Source organism: Vulpes lagopus, chromosome 18 (genome assembly GCF_018345385.1).
Source record: "Vulpes lagopus strain Blue_001 chromosome 18, ASM1834538v1, whole genome shotgun sequence".
Classification (NCBI taxonomy): Eukaryota; Metazoa; Chordata; class Mammalia; order Carnivora; family Canidae; genus Vulpes; species Vulpes lagopus.
In genome coordinates this window covers 7,962,840-7,977,739 of record NC_054841.1, presented here as the reverse complement: position 1 = coordinate 7,977,739, position 14,900 = coordinate 7,962,840, and the positions used below count along the sequence as shown (strand labels likewise).

General features: G+C 40.6%; 1 protein-coding gene across 10 annotated transcripts in view; it reads right to left on the bottom strand.

The window, feature by feature from the left end:
- BCAS1 (brain enriched myelin associated protein 1) overlaps positions 1–14,900 on the bottom strand; it is a 98,173-nt gene that overhangs the window by 12,870 nt on the left and 70,403 nt on the right. For 4 of the 10 annotated variants that reach the window (XM_041733360.1, XM_041733362.1, XM_041733358.1 and 1 more), the window contains 2 exons: positions 13,934–13,975; positions 5,922–6,095 (listed from right to left, as the gene is read on the bottom strand). The exons of 3 other annotated variants lie outside the window; for them this stretch is intronic. In XM_041733360.1, coding sequence (XP_041589294.1) covers positions 5,922–6,095; positions 13,934–13,975 — 216 coding nt within the window. The remainder of the gene's footprint in view (positions 1–5,921; positions 6,096–13,933; positions 13,976–14,900) is intronic. 3 more of the 10 variants (XM_041733366.1, XM_041733361.1, XM_041733364.1) reach the window with 1 other exon arrangement.

The window sequence follows — 14,900 nt, the reverse complement described above, 5'->3', positions numbered from 1 at the left end:
TTGGGGCATCATTGTCATGGCTTCCCCAAGGTGTTCAGCCCAAAGGCAAATAAGGATCTGTTTGTCCTCTATATACATTGTAGATGCATTTAGGTAAAAAATGTTTTCTTTTGTTTTGTTTTTGTTTTTTTTCCCTCGGAGTCTTCTGCTTTGTTCCACAAGGGCCAGTCTTGCTTGAGAACATTTAGAAAACGAAATTGGCTTTCTGGGCTATTATTTCTCTCCCTATAACCAGCTCTGTCAGCCTCCTCATTGCGTCCAAAGGATTTGTCATTCTGGAACTTCATTTGCCACCAAAATTCAGGCTTACAACCCACATTTCCTAGTATCCTTTAGAATATGGTGTCCATCTTCACTAGTTGCCCTGTGGGGAATGCTGAATGGCAAAATCAGCCAAACAGACAAATAAAATGGCTTTTTAAGCAAAATGTAAGTGGAGATCCAGAGGCACGCATGGCCCCTGGTGTCACCTTCCTGCCCGAGAGATTTTTAACTTCCCTTTAGGGGTTTCAATTTGGTATCCGTTAGGTCCTCTGCCAGTTTAAGGTTTAAATCTGCCCTTTTTCCCCCTCTCTTTCTTTGCTAGCCCTTGGAGTAAAATTTGGATTGAATCTAAAGGCTTTCTTGGCAGCAGTGGATCTAGGTTAGCATCCTGAAAACAGCCCCTCAGGCTGTCAGGGAGATCATTGCAAAGAAGTTCAAATTAAAAAAAAAAAAAAAAGAAAGAAAGAAAAGAAAAGAAAAGAGAGAGAGAGAGAGACTATCTCAAGCTTTTCTATGATTTTCCTCTGTTATTCATTTTTAAGCATAAAAACCTGTATATTTGCAAAGGTGACTGACTTTATGCTGAGTTTAGACTAAGGGTCTTTCTAAATCCCTCTTTCCCTTCCTTTCTTTATTTTCCTTCTATCATTCTTTTTTTCCTCTTTGCTGAGTCTTCTTTCAGAGGCCAATTCAAATAGTTCATTTTGGGCTTTGTATTCAAAGACCATAACCACAGAAGCTCATTTTCTTCAGCTGTAAAAAATAGAGTTGCTGTTTAAAGAACCCAAATTTTTTTTCAGGGGCTATCTAATACTTTAAAAAGAACAGTTTGGAGACTACCAAGTAATTTCAGAGATTTTCTAGTTCAATACTGAGCGACTTTCTTCCACGGGTTTATTTTTATTCTCGAGAGCCAAAGATGAAGCATCTCAGGGCATTCAACGTGCAGTGTTGGGATGGAATCTGGTTGTGACATCCAAGCTTTGCATATTAGTAAAGTCATTTTTATTTCTTTCATTGTGTCATGCATTCTGATAGCTTGGTACTTGGAGGAGCATTTGAAGCCTCTCCAGCATGTATCACTTAGATACTCAAAATTCTAGTGGAAATGTTTGGTGGGCAGTTCACATTTCTTTGAAAGGAGTGCAAGTGGATTTCTGATGGCCATCCAGTCCAACCAAAGTTGAGATTTTAAAGCAGAATTGAGAAGATGTTTTAATTTAGTGTGAGGATATCAGCAAGATAAGTTACTAGATCAGCCTCATCATAACAAATCCAAGGAACTGAACCTACTAGAAGTTTCCAGAATCAACAAAGGCAATGAGTCCAACCTTTGTGTTTTACCAAGATGCTCACTTGAAACAGAACTGGACCATCAGACAAAACTAGGCAGCCAAGGCAAATCTCATTTCAGCGACAAATATATTCAGAAAATGTACAGCCAAGCTTTATGTAAGTCATGCATTAATTCTCATCTCTCTTGCTTTGTTGTAGTTTCAGGTGATTTTAGATGAGCACAGAAAATACTACCAGGGGAATCACAAAAACAAAGCTATGGTTGCTCTACCTTCATGTACTCACAAAGAAAATCAGCCGCCAGGAGCCCAGAAAGCCACAACCACATGTAAGTACAAGGGCGAGCTTCAGAATCAGAGAAAGCCTGAGCTTGAGTTCTGGCTGCCATTTACCAGCTCTGTGACCCCGACCAGACCCCTTAAACACGCTGAGTCTTCATGCTCTTCTTTGCACAGGAATGTGTTGCACAGGGTTTTTAGGTTAATAAATGAGATGATGTGTGCCCTGTGCTAGCATACTGCTGGCCAGGCCATTGGCACATGATAAATAACCAATAGCTATTGTCATCATTACTGTCAATTATTAACTGAGAGTGCCAATGACCACAGAATCCCCTTTAAGGGTAAAACGGAACACAGGCCGCTGTGGAGACAGGAATTACCCAAACCAATGTTACTTTAGAAACCTTTTCTCGAAGAGCAACTCTGTATTCATAGTCAATACTCGGGGCAGAATCAGAGATCAAGACTTGAGCTAGAAGACTCCTGTTTTTGTTTTTTAATTTTTTTTGTTTGATAATTACCATCACGAACCATCCTCTTTTTTCCTCCAGATGGTAAATCTCAACAGGTTTTATTAGATTTATAGATTGAATGTAAGCAACAGAAGACCATGATTTCCTGGCTGTATCCTCATTCCAGTCTCATATTTGCCCAATATTAAAGCTCACAGTCCCTCTCTGTGCCTGAGAACATTGTTCCAACAAAGAGCTTCTTATAAAACTAATGGTCTAAAGAAAGAGACAGGAAGAGAATTAAATGAAACAGTAGGTGACAATGGTTTGGAGGAGGAAACCACTTTTCAAGTACAGGGTGTTACTAATATTGGCAAACTATAAATCTATATCTCTATAATTCTATCCAGCACCTTACAGTTTCATCTGCCTACCTGGTTTGTGGGCACATGAATAGAGTTCTCCACCCACTCACTTTATAAAAATATACTGGCACTTCAAATATCCAATTTCTTGACATACACTTGAATTAATACATATAAGAATCTTTTTCTATTTAGGGCATGACAGATGTCTTAGAGATTCCTTGCAATTATTTTGAAAATCTATAGGAGCCCATAGGATTTTTGTGAAGTGATAGATCTACATGTGTCAGATGCTGTGTGAGGATTTACGTGACTCTATTTTTCCTGAAATATAATTTTTTTTTACTGAAATAGGATTATTTGAAAAATCATATTCTTTCCATTTCTATTTTTATGAGAGGTTAATTTCTGGAAAGAAAAACATCTCATTAGAAATAAACTGGGAAATGCATTTAAAAAAATGCAACCATGAGTCACATTGCCATGGGACAGCAAAATATGCTTTCTGAGAGAAATTTAAGGGAGGCAAAGGCAAAGCAATGATCTGATGAATGCTGATGTTGATTCCAAAACAAGGGTGACGCCTTTACAGTTGACTTCACTCTTCTATTAAATCAATTATTTTAAAAAGAACTGTATTTTGCCAACAATATCTAAAATCAGTTTGAAATGTTCACTTATTTGGCTTAAAAAAATAAAAAGCTCAGTGATGAGTCAGGGGTTATCTCAATTTTCAAGCCCTTGGAGCAGGGTTTGGATTGGTTTGGGTTTCTTCTGTATAAATCCAGACTTTAGATTCATTTGGAAGGCACGAAATATTAGCTGAAAGTGTTTCCTGAAAACAGTTTCTGAAGCCAGCGCCCAGGAATGCATGCTGTGGGACATTAGCACATAGGCATGAAGGTAGGTGCACAAGGATGTTCACCAGGTTAGTTAGTGAAGCACCTGAGGTCATGTGCCTGAGACACATGGTATGGGCTCACTGCAGGTGGCCTAGAGTTAAACGTTTGTTTTCCTCACTAGGCTTCATTCTCCACGAGGACAGGGGCCACGTCCACTTACTGTTGTATCCCAATGGCTGGAAAACTGTGGGTCCTCAATGATTATTCGTTGAATAAATGACCAAATGAAGTGCAACAAGTTGAAAACAAATCAAATGTCCATCAAGAGAACAATGGTTAATCTGAATATGATAAATCCAGATGATGTGATTCAATGAAGTTGTTATAAAGAATGGAGTGGCACTATATCAGGGACACCTCACCAAATACCCACAGGGATAGGGCCAGTGACATAAGTGAGTGAGCTGGGCTGGATGTGGCAATAGGGAGTCATGAGATCATGGCAAACTGGAAAACCCATGTTTTCTGTGTATTTGAATTATTATTATTATTACTACAATGGCAATATATTGTTATAATGAAGACAAAACAGCCTGCAAGACAAGAATCTTTAGGTTATCTGGAATCTTTAGGGAAAACCCCTCAAATTACAGAAGCTTTGGAGTTTCAACATTAATAGAAAGGAAAAACATTCAAGATCCCAGGCATAAGTCTTCCTATGGCCGGTAGATAATAAGAATCATGGACATTATAAGATCCGATGCTATGAATCCACTGAGGATTGCTCCAGAAAAACGTGTCCTCTTCTACCTCTATCCCTATCCTATGGAGAATCAATTATAAAGGACTCTTTTGTTTCTAGTTTGTTCCTCTAAGAGTTCAGAGGTACCCAGTTTCTATTGCTAGAAAATATCTTCAAGAAACCTAGAGGGGAGAGCTCTGGAGGGTGAATTTAAGTAATGTGGGACCTCATTAGAATTTAAGGATGTAGCGGGAAGTTTAGTCATCTTTCATACTATATTTGGAGTCTCTTGCATTTTCTTGTCTTTAAGAAGTCTCAGGTTAGTCATTTGGGAGAGAAAACCATACTATTTGTTATGTTGGTGGTGGCGTCAGGGGGATGGGTAATCCCCCAACCCCACCCAGAAAGAGGAAAGTTGGATCACTCTCAGTGTTATGATGAACTATTTGAGGATTCCATTTGTAATGTAGATGGGTTGCCAGAGACAGGCCAAATGTTCTTTTCTTTCCTGACATTGTGCAAAAATTGGTTGAAAAATCTCAGATCTCGATCCCTGTTTGCAGTGCCAAATTGCAGAGAAATGACCAGGAATATAGGTGGGCTCCCATCCATACACGTTGCTCAATACTTACTCTGCGCTTCCTACTCCCAGAGAGTCCAGTGATAAAAGAAAACGACTCCCGTTGACAATTTCTAACAGAGTTATTTCTAATATGCCTCAGCTCCCACTGGCAAGGGTTTTGTGTTATGTTATGTTGTGTTGTGGGCTAGAATGAATTCCTTAACAGGCAGAGCCTATGAAACCAGAGGGTTGCTTTCTCAGAGGATTAAACTTCCAAATACTCCTGAAAATAATGGTACACAATAATGAAATTCTTGTTTCTCATTAAAAGAGAATTAAACCAACGACCTTCTACATGGGTTTTTGCTTTTTGTCTTCCAACCAAGTTGGATTTGGTTGTATTATATTATTTAAGTTCTTGGATGTTTAGTTATTTAATGTACATGACACCAAAAAACATCTGCCTGCATTCTTTCCATTTTATGCAAGTTAAAAGCCTGGCAAATTCGCCAACTGATTTATACACATTCACTATTAGAAAATTATGCTGTCACTTTATAATTGGAATTATTTCTAAATCAGCTTTGTCCAAATTTGTGTCTCTCACACGTCACGTTCAGAATATTTCCAGCATCAATATATAACTTGGCCTATTTCTTGCCCAGTTCTTTAAACAATGCCTTATGTTCTTTATGTAAATAAATGTATTTTCAAAGGAAACTGCATCTCATTACCATAATGAGAAAAACAATATCATTTGCCATAAACAGAAGGAAACTTTAAAAATAAATTAAATTGAAAGTGAACAATAATATTAACTTCTGGATGGATGCTGCTGTCTGCCAAAGCTCAGGACCCAAGGCCAGCTCTTTCTTTGTTAAAAAGGGAGTTGTCAGGAGTTAAGGAAAGATTAAGGAACATTGGAAATAAACTGAGATTTGCTCTATGATTGAGTCGGTAGGATGAGAGGCAATTGTCTCCCTGCACACGACAGATTTCATTTATATCCCATCTCCACCGTGTACAATTACGTCTTACCCCACCTGAGACGGGTCCTTGACTCTCAGAAGCTGATGTGGGTATTTCAGTTTTCCTGTGCTGGGAGCAGGTGGCTTACCATTTGTCTGAGAAACGCCATCAGGGATGTTCTCGGTGGTTTGTATTCTTCTCTTTTGAGTTTTACTTCTGTGGGTTCAGGTGTGGCATCTCTTTCTTCGTTGAGATCCACTGTTTGTAAGGCTGATTCTACTTCCTCAGACTTTACAACCTCTACTGGTGATTCACACACCACCTGGATTGTTTTGCCAGGTAATAAGACAGTGAAAAGAAAAACATTCCCCAAAACAAGCTTTCTGAAGTGGGGTCCTGGTTGCCCCCTTGTCCACATAGTGTTATAGGTCCGAATGAGTGATCATTTCTACACAGGCACATCTTCAAGAAGCAATGTACACGTCATATAATGTACTTTCAAACAGCCAATTTCTGGGGAAAAAAATGCCAAATATGCTGCCTTGGAAGTGGCAAAAATCCTGCTCAATAAGGTACAGGCTTAGGTAGGAAGCCCTTCTTGGGGACTGCTGTCTACAGAAAGCTCAGTACACCTTCCATTCCAGTAGGCCCATCTCTTTGGCCTGCCATCAAGGTGATTTACACCTGGCGTGGGTAAAAATCAGGAGTCAGCATTTCCTTAAAGGTCCAGTCTTGGAGATGGTGACCATGACATCTTCCACCACCTGCCCTAAGATAACCACAACTTGGAAGGACCCATTCTCTTTGTGGAAAAGGTAGCATGAAAGCCACACTGGATTTAACAGACTGGATCTCCTCTTTAGCTTACTTCCCACCCTACCCCAGGCCAGTCATTTGCATTTGTTTCTTACCCGAAGTTCATGCTTTCAGAAGAAAACTGAACTTGGTAAGAAAACCATAGGTAAGTTCCTGACAGCCCCCTGCAAAGTACCCAGTGAGCTCTGGGATGTCTATAGGGGGAAAGAGATGGCCAGCAACAAGGGGTTTGGATGGAAGGTCCAATTCACCTGCATTCTGATTCTAAATTCTGTTCTTTTGCATTGCCTCACTCCATTCGTGCTGTGCCCCAGTCACATCTGGAACAGGGGCTGCTTTGCATTGGTCCCTGCAACAGATTGAATTGGCCTGGAGAAGGCTCCATAATTTCTTTGTTTCCTCAGGCAGGGGCTGAGAGGCAAACTACTACCACATCCATCTTAGATACTGTTTCCGTATGGCTGTGAGCTAAGAATGGATTCTACTTTTTTTTTTTTTAAAGGTCGTAAAATGTTTTTACAAGATGAAAGACAGGCAACAGACACTACGTGTGGCCTGTAAAGTCTGAAATATTTACTACCTGGCCCTTCACACCGTAAGTTTGTCATCCCTTGCCTCACAGGAAGGTGCTCTAGAGCCAAAGGCATCTTTGCATTTGTCTTTGCCAGTGCTGGACCCCCCAGCTTCCTCTGAATCTTATTCTTCTGGCCAAGGAGTAGGGGGAGGGAACTTAGGTATTTCCAAAAACACCTGTATGCCTGTGGAGAAATTATTTTCCGTTCCTTCATGCCAAACACACCATTAGTTTGCACACAGCCCCAGTGATCCAGATTGAGAAGGACCGTCCCTTAATTTCTGTGTTATCAACCAAAGCAGGAAGGTGCCCATAAACAGATCAGCATGAGGGAACACCCCAAAATATGGCAACTAAATCACAGACATCTCTCCCCACCTTCAATTTTATAACTCATTGTCATGACTTCTAGCATCTTTCTGTTGTAGGTAAAGATCTAGGTTGGGGAGTCATCAACTCAAAAGTCCAAAGGAGGCAAGGCAGGTAATATTTATATGGATTGACCATAAGACACAAATGAGCTGATGAACAAGTCAAGGTTTCCCATCTAAAGACACTGAAAGAATGAAAACACTGACTGGCCAAACAGGCCCATCTTGGGAAACTAATCTGAGACCGAAGCCAACTGACATACTGGGATTGGCGGTCAGATGTGATCATGGATTTCCCCATCTAGGCCTGATTCAATTCAATTGCAATTCTGAAAAAAGAAGCTTCTGCCCCAAGAGTCTGGGGGTAAGCCTGAAATGCAGGTAGTCTAATGTAGTGGTCTCGCAGGTCTCGCAACCTATAGCGCCAGCCTAACTGGCTCTAAGTCTCCACTCTATCCCATACAGAGGCTCTAAAACGAGGTCTCTACCCATCTCTGTACCTGGGTTTTCCTAATTCTATACGCATCAGAAAGTTGTTTGCAAAATTAAATCAGGCAGTGCACATAAAGTTCTTAGAACTGTGCCTGACACATAACAAGCACTCAGTTAATACTAGCGGTGGTTACTTGTGCTATTATGAGAACCACTTATTCCATGGGCCCGAATTATGAGAAATCACCCACCATGCCCATGCCCACTTTTTAGAGATGATATTAATAACTATCTCTTACTATGGCTGATATCATGCAAGGTACTTTTAATATATTACCTCGGTGAATAGTTATTGAATTATTAAACAGCTCAGAGTAAGTAACATTATTGCTATCCTAGAGATGAAGGATCTGAATGATTGAATGACTTGGCCAAAGTCCCAGCCCAGGTAAGTAGCCATTTCAATGAGGATGGGGTTGTATACCAGTAACTGAATATCTAATAGTGACTTTATTAGTAAAAATATAAAACAAAAAGTTTGCAAGTGAGAAGTTCTAGGACTGGTTCAATGGCTCCACAATGTCTTTAAGAATCTGGGATCCTAAACAAAAGAAAAAAAAAAGAATCTGGCCTCCTTCTATCCTTTGGCTCTGCCATCCTTGGCATGTTGGGTTTTCATCCTTTTACTTGTTACTTCATGCATATAAAATAGCTGCTACAGTTCCAGGCATCACATCCTCAACCCAATGTCTTAAAAAAGGGAGGAAGGTTATAGCAAAATGTTTGTTCCAAATGAACTTCTGTATTTTGATTTCCTACCTTAGCATACATTCTACTGGCCAGATGTGGTCACATCCTTACCCCTAGATAAATCATTGCTGAAAAAAAAAAATGGGATCATTGCTGTAGACTAATCATGATCAAATTCTTCGGGGGAGTGGTAGTTGCCAACCTTGCCCAACATCAAGGGAAGAAGGGTGGAGAAACGGGAATTAGCCCTTAGGTGGGTAATGACCAGAGTCTGACTCATTGAATCTGGGTTCAGAATTATTCTGTCTTTGAAACAGCATGTTCCTTTTTTGTATGCAAGAGCCTGGAGGGAAAATTACATAATAAAAATGATCAGACTATATGGCAGTGACTTCATCAATCAATTTCTTTGATTGCCAATGGTTTTCTTGCTGGGCCTTTAAAAATTTGAGTGATGTCAACTCATAAATCCTAGGCCAGAGTCCATTGTTCAAAACACAACTGTTTCGGTAGGCATAAAAAAAAAACTGGTTTTGGGGGGAACTTCTAGAGACTCCCATTAACTTTGAGGCCAAGAAATTGACTTTCAGCAGCCAGGGAAAATCAACTGATTTCCAGTGTGGAAATCCAGAAGTATTTGACCTGAGTTAGGAGCTGATTTGCATCTACAGACATAAAATTTGATTTTTATTTGGATAGTTTTCTGATATCCTTCTAGGCCAGGGCTTTGGAAAAAGTCACTCCCTATTTAGAATATATAACTGCATCTACACAGTTTAATTTGGGGCATGATGGATATAATGAAAATCAGATCTGTGCTGTATTTTAGAATCAAATCCCCCTTGCTTGATTTCAGGAGGGGTTATTACACTTTGTGTGAAGATGGCTCTTATGTTTAACACGGACAATACACATCAGAGCAAAAAGTTTCACCTTTTTTTTTCTGATCTCAAATATTATCCCATATGTACTCTTGAAATTTGGATTATACAGTTTTCACTGGAACTGTGAGTTTGGGAAACAGATTTATAGCAAAATAGATGCCCTCCACCTAAACTTCACCCATAATTAACAGTTTTTACTTTAGAATATTTAAAAAATGCTGTCTGATTTGATTTAGAACGGGATTATTTGAATCACAAAGACCTGGGAAAGATTTTATTTTTCAATCTGGTAACTATTCTCCCTCATTCCCTTCATGGAACCCCAGTTTTATCTTGGGGGAACAACCCTCCTTAGCTTTTAGCCCGCATAGTCAGGATGAAGTTGCTTGAGCAGATCTAAGCCAACCCACATGGTCCAGCTCCTTGACCATATGAATTCAGGGCCAGGAGTGTGTGACGGAATGTATGGCTTTCCCAGTTATTCACTCTGGCCTCCTGTGAGGGGATCATACATCTGTGCCCATTGCTGCGTGACTTGCTTTGGCAAATGTAACATGAGCCGACACGATGTAAAGCAAGACTGAGTGGAAGCTCTCAGAACCATTTCATGGTTCACCCCCAGAACTGTCTTCTCTCTTGTCACTACAATTGCACGCCTTTATGGAAGGGAATCTTTTTCTCAGTTTAGATCTCGGCAGGAAGAAGCCACATGGATCAGCTACGGCCAACCTATGGCTGCCATGTAGCATGAGTGAAGGGAAAAAAAGATCTTTGCTGTTGAAAGCCACTGCGGTGTGGGGCTTGGATGTTGCTGCAACACAACCTGGCCAAGCTGACTAATAGAGCCTGTGAACCCATGTAAATCTGTGAAAGAGAATGGATTCCAGGGCATGCAGGGTTTCTACTGGACCAATCTCTCCTTTACTCTGGACTATGTGATGTGATGTTAGAGAGCTAGAAATGTAGCCAGGCCATGAAGGCTGAGCCACAGGAAAGCCCTGAATCAAGATTTATTTAAAACCAATTCTACTTCCCAGTGATGAGTGCCAATAAATTTCTTTTAAGAAAAGAAAAAAAAAAAAACAACACAAATCTAGGTTAGGTTGGGTTTTCTTTCACTTGCAACTGTGAGCTTACTTCCTAAGAGGTAAACAACCGAAGTACCTGTTTCTTTCATCTTATAGGTCATTGCGAAGGAAAGATTTCTTTCCCCCTCATTAGTTAGAACATTAACGTAATTAAGCAATGGCCAAAATATTTACAGATTACAGTGGAATGAGTCAGTAGTTTCTGTAGTAGATTTTATTTCTGATAGGACCAGAAACACATTCTAGGAAAAGCACTCAACTTCTGCGGATTTCAAAAGCCTCATTTTTCTCCTCATGAAAAACTATGAGAAATGTTGAAATCATTCTATCTTTTGCTTTGCATTGGTTCATAGATTGGCTATAGAAACTGGTGGTAGGGGCAGCCCCAGTGGTGCAGCGGTTTAGTGCCACCTGCAGCCCAGGGTGTGATCTTGGAGACCCTGGATCGAGTGCCACGTCAGGCTTTCTGTATGATGCCTGCTTCTCCCTCTGCCTGTGTCTCTGCCTATCTCTCTCTGTCTCTATGAATAAATAAATAAAATATTTTTTAAAAAACTGGTGGTAGAGAAATTAAAAAAAAAAAAAAAAACCTCAACCATATTTTAGCCAGAAGTTGCTAGTTAAAAGGACATATAATATGATTAATCTCACCTAATGGTTCTGCTTGGAGGTTTAGAGTACTCTGCGTTGTTTTGGTTAATGCTATGTCTCTTATTTGGGAGAAGGAAATTAAATTAATTATTTCACACATGCCTTCACTCCACATGGGCACTGAGTCAGCTGACAGATGTGCAATTTCACAGGGCACTATAACCAGTGATCACTGGGAAGCACTCATCACGTTACAACTCCTCTGCACTAACAGTTACCCCATGGGTGGCAAACTCTTCCTGCCAAGGGCCCTGTCCCAACTACTCTACTCTGCCACTGAAGCAGGAAAGCAGCTATAGATGACATGCAAATGAATGAGTGTGCTAATAAAACTTTATTCATAAACAGTGAAACGTGAGATTTGTGTAATTTTTTAAAAAGCAGATACTCTCATTTATTTATTTACTTACTTATTTACATATTTATTTATGGCAGGAGCAGGGCAGTGAGGAGGGGCAGAGGATGAGGGAGAGAGAGAATCCTAAACAGGTTCCACACTGGGTGTGTGGGAACCTGATGTGGGGCTTGATCTCACAACCCTGAGATCATGACCTGAGCTGAAATCAAGAGTCAGATGCTCAGCTGACTGAGCCACCCAGCATCCAGATTTGTGTAATTTTTACATGCCCTGAAATACCGTTCTTCTTTCAATTTTCTCATCATTCAAAATGTAAAAGCCATTTTTAGCTCATAGGTCATATGGACACAGTCAATGGGCTGGAACTTGCTTGTGAGCTGCAGTTTGCTGACCTCTAAATTACTAAATTCTTCCTGTGTTTCAGGCACTGCCGTATGCACGTTATGTCGTATGCCTTGTTCATTTAATTCCCACAAGAACCCTAGGGGTAGGTGATATTATTGTGGCCATTTAAGAGATGAGTAAACTGAGGTCCCAGAAGTAGCACAGCCTGGGGATGATGGGCCCAGGATCACTACTTTTAATCTCATTCCCTCCAACTAACAGGCTGTTAGACAATGAAATGCTGGAGCTTCCAAACAGAAATGTTACTTGTGGGGCTAAGCAATTTAAAGCCATTTTGATAATGCTGCTTTATTTTCTTGAGAAAATATTTTGCTTTCTTTGATGTCTTCATCAGCTTTTTTGTTCTCTTTTGCTATCAGTAATTTAACTTTGGTTCACGTTTATCTTTCTGTTTTGAACTTCACATTGGAGAAGGAAATGCTTCCTCTTTGTCTGTCAGGGGTCAACTCCGCATTTTAACATGCAAGCTGCAAGGAGTTCCTCAGGCAACTGCACACAAACATCCCAAAACGAGTTTCTTTTCAAAAAAACTCAGAACCTCCAAGCTAACTGATGTTTCAGACCTGACCTGCAGCTTTTAAACTCAAAGTTCATGGGGAAAAGAGACAGAGTTTCTCCTCACAGGTTGCTCTGTCTCTGTAGAAAATAGCTGGTCACTTCATGAAAATTTTCTGGAATTATGAGAGATCTGAGCTTCCCTGAGCTACTAAGTTTGGCTCAAAAGAGAGGGGGCCGGGGGAAAAAAGAAAGAAAGAAAGAAGAAAGAAAGAAAGAAAGAAAGAAAGAAAGAAAGAAAGAAAGAAAGAAAGAAAGAAGAAAGAAAGAAAGAAAGAAAGAAAGAAAGAAAAGAAAAACACTTGCAACAACAAAAAAGCAGATTTGAAAGATCTTTCTCCTAACAAGAACCATAACACAGTCATTCTAATTTTCATTCCACATCACAGGCAACATTTCTGGAACATACTTGGATTTCCAACATCCATTCAATGCCAGCAATTAAATAAAAATGAAAACACAAGCCCTATCCAAGGCTAGCAAATAAGAGACACCTAGAAAGAGCCAAACATATTTTGCTTTGGCAAAATGATAATGATCAGTTTCTATCTTAAGGAGCTGTGAACTCACTTATCCCCACTTAGAGCATTTTCCAAAGACTGTACTTTTTTTTTTTCTTCAGAGCAGAAAGCTGCTGACTCACGAGGACAATTTATTAATCTCCCTGGAACATGTTTTGGAAAACTCCATTTCTGACGTGCCTCTATGGAGCCATTCCCTTCAGATGTGAATGAACGGTCTTGAAAGTTTGGACAAAGAGGCTCAACCTGTGTCTCTCAGGTGTAGATCCCAGAAGTCAGCCCTCCCGCCCAACATCAACAGTCTCGGCATCGAGTGCAGCAAGGAGCTCTCCTGCTGGATGCCACTACCCATCCTGGCTAAGGCCCACAGTTAGTAGAGAATCTAGGTTGCCATGGAAATAAAGATGAAAGAGCAATCAAGGTGGAGGAGGACAGCATGCAGCATCATTGCCCCTCAAGGAAGAGTGAGAATGTTCTTATGTTTGGTAGACTCTTTCAGCCCCTGAATGATAAGAAATTATAAAAACAATTACTCTGTTTTTGTGTTCAGTTTGCATTGATTCAATAGGCGTTACAGATATTCACCCAGCATTATTTCCCATTGGTCCCTAATCCTGTGAAAGGCTGAAAGAGTCCACAGCAGATGGGAGACGTTGGAGCATGCAAGAACACGGGGCCCCACAGCCAAAATGCCCAATGGTCCAGTATGCGGAAGATGAGCATGGAATGGTTGTGCCAATTAATGCATAACTTACATTCTCCTCTGCACCTGCAGGGACTGAATCCTCTTTAACTGACTAAAGGGAAGATAAAAACAAAAGTAAGAGTCAGAGGTTAGCCCATAAATGGAGAGTTTAGTTGGGCTCGCAGCCCTCTGGTGCCATCTTGGACGTTGTATTGCTTATGCATACGTGGTTTCAAAACGGACTTGTGGGAGGCTTACACGACAGTCAACAGTACAGCAAGATAATATAAATAGGTCTGTATTTTAAAAATGCAACGAAGGGCAAATAAACACCCAGCTGCAGCCAGGACACCAATGGAGTGAGAAGAAGGGTTGCTACAGAAAACACAAACCACAGCCTGGGCTGTGGATCAATGGCGCATTTTCCTTAACATTTTCTGGTTGTTGTTGATGAAAAGAGGGAAAAGGATCGGTCATGCAGGTCACAGTCACCATTAGGTAAAAACAAATGAGCAGCTCAGGAAAATTCTGGCCGAAAGTCCAGAGAAATCCATCCTATGGTACTCATAGAGCAAACAGACACTGGGGGTCTTCAGCCGTATTCTGACCGCAGCACGGTGGCCAGCGTCAGAAGTTGCCTCTTACATCAGCTCAATATGGGCCAATGTCATCATGTCATCACGCCAAAGTTGAATTTGGTTAAAACCCTCCTATGGAGGCCCAGAGGGTTGGTGTCCAACACATCCAACGTCAAACACTGTTCCTCCCTACTGGGAGGAAATCTGGCATGCGCAGACTTGCCTCAAATTAGGAGAGCAGTTGGCCCAGTGCTATCAAAGGTCAATGCCGCCATCAGTTTGCTAAGCTTCAACTTTGGAGATCATCTTAGCAGTTGTTCTTAAATTTGTCAGGGGTGGTGGTGGTGGTGGTGGTGTTTACAGACCACTTTGTGACTCACTTGACAGATCAGGCCTCTCTCCCCAGAAAAATAAACACAAACAGAATATTTTGCAAATAATTTTAGGGTGTTCATAGAC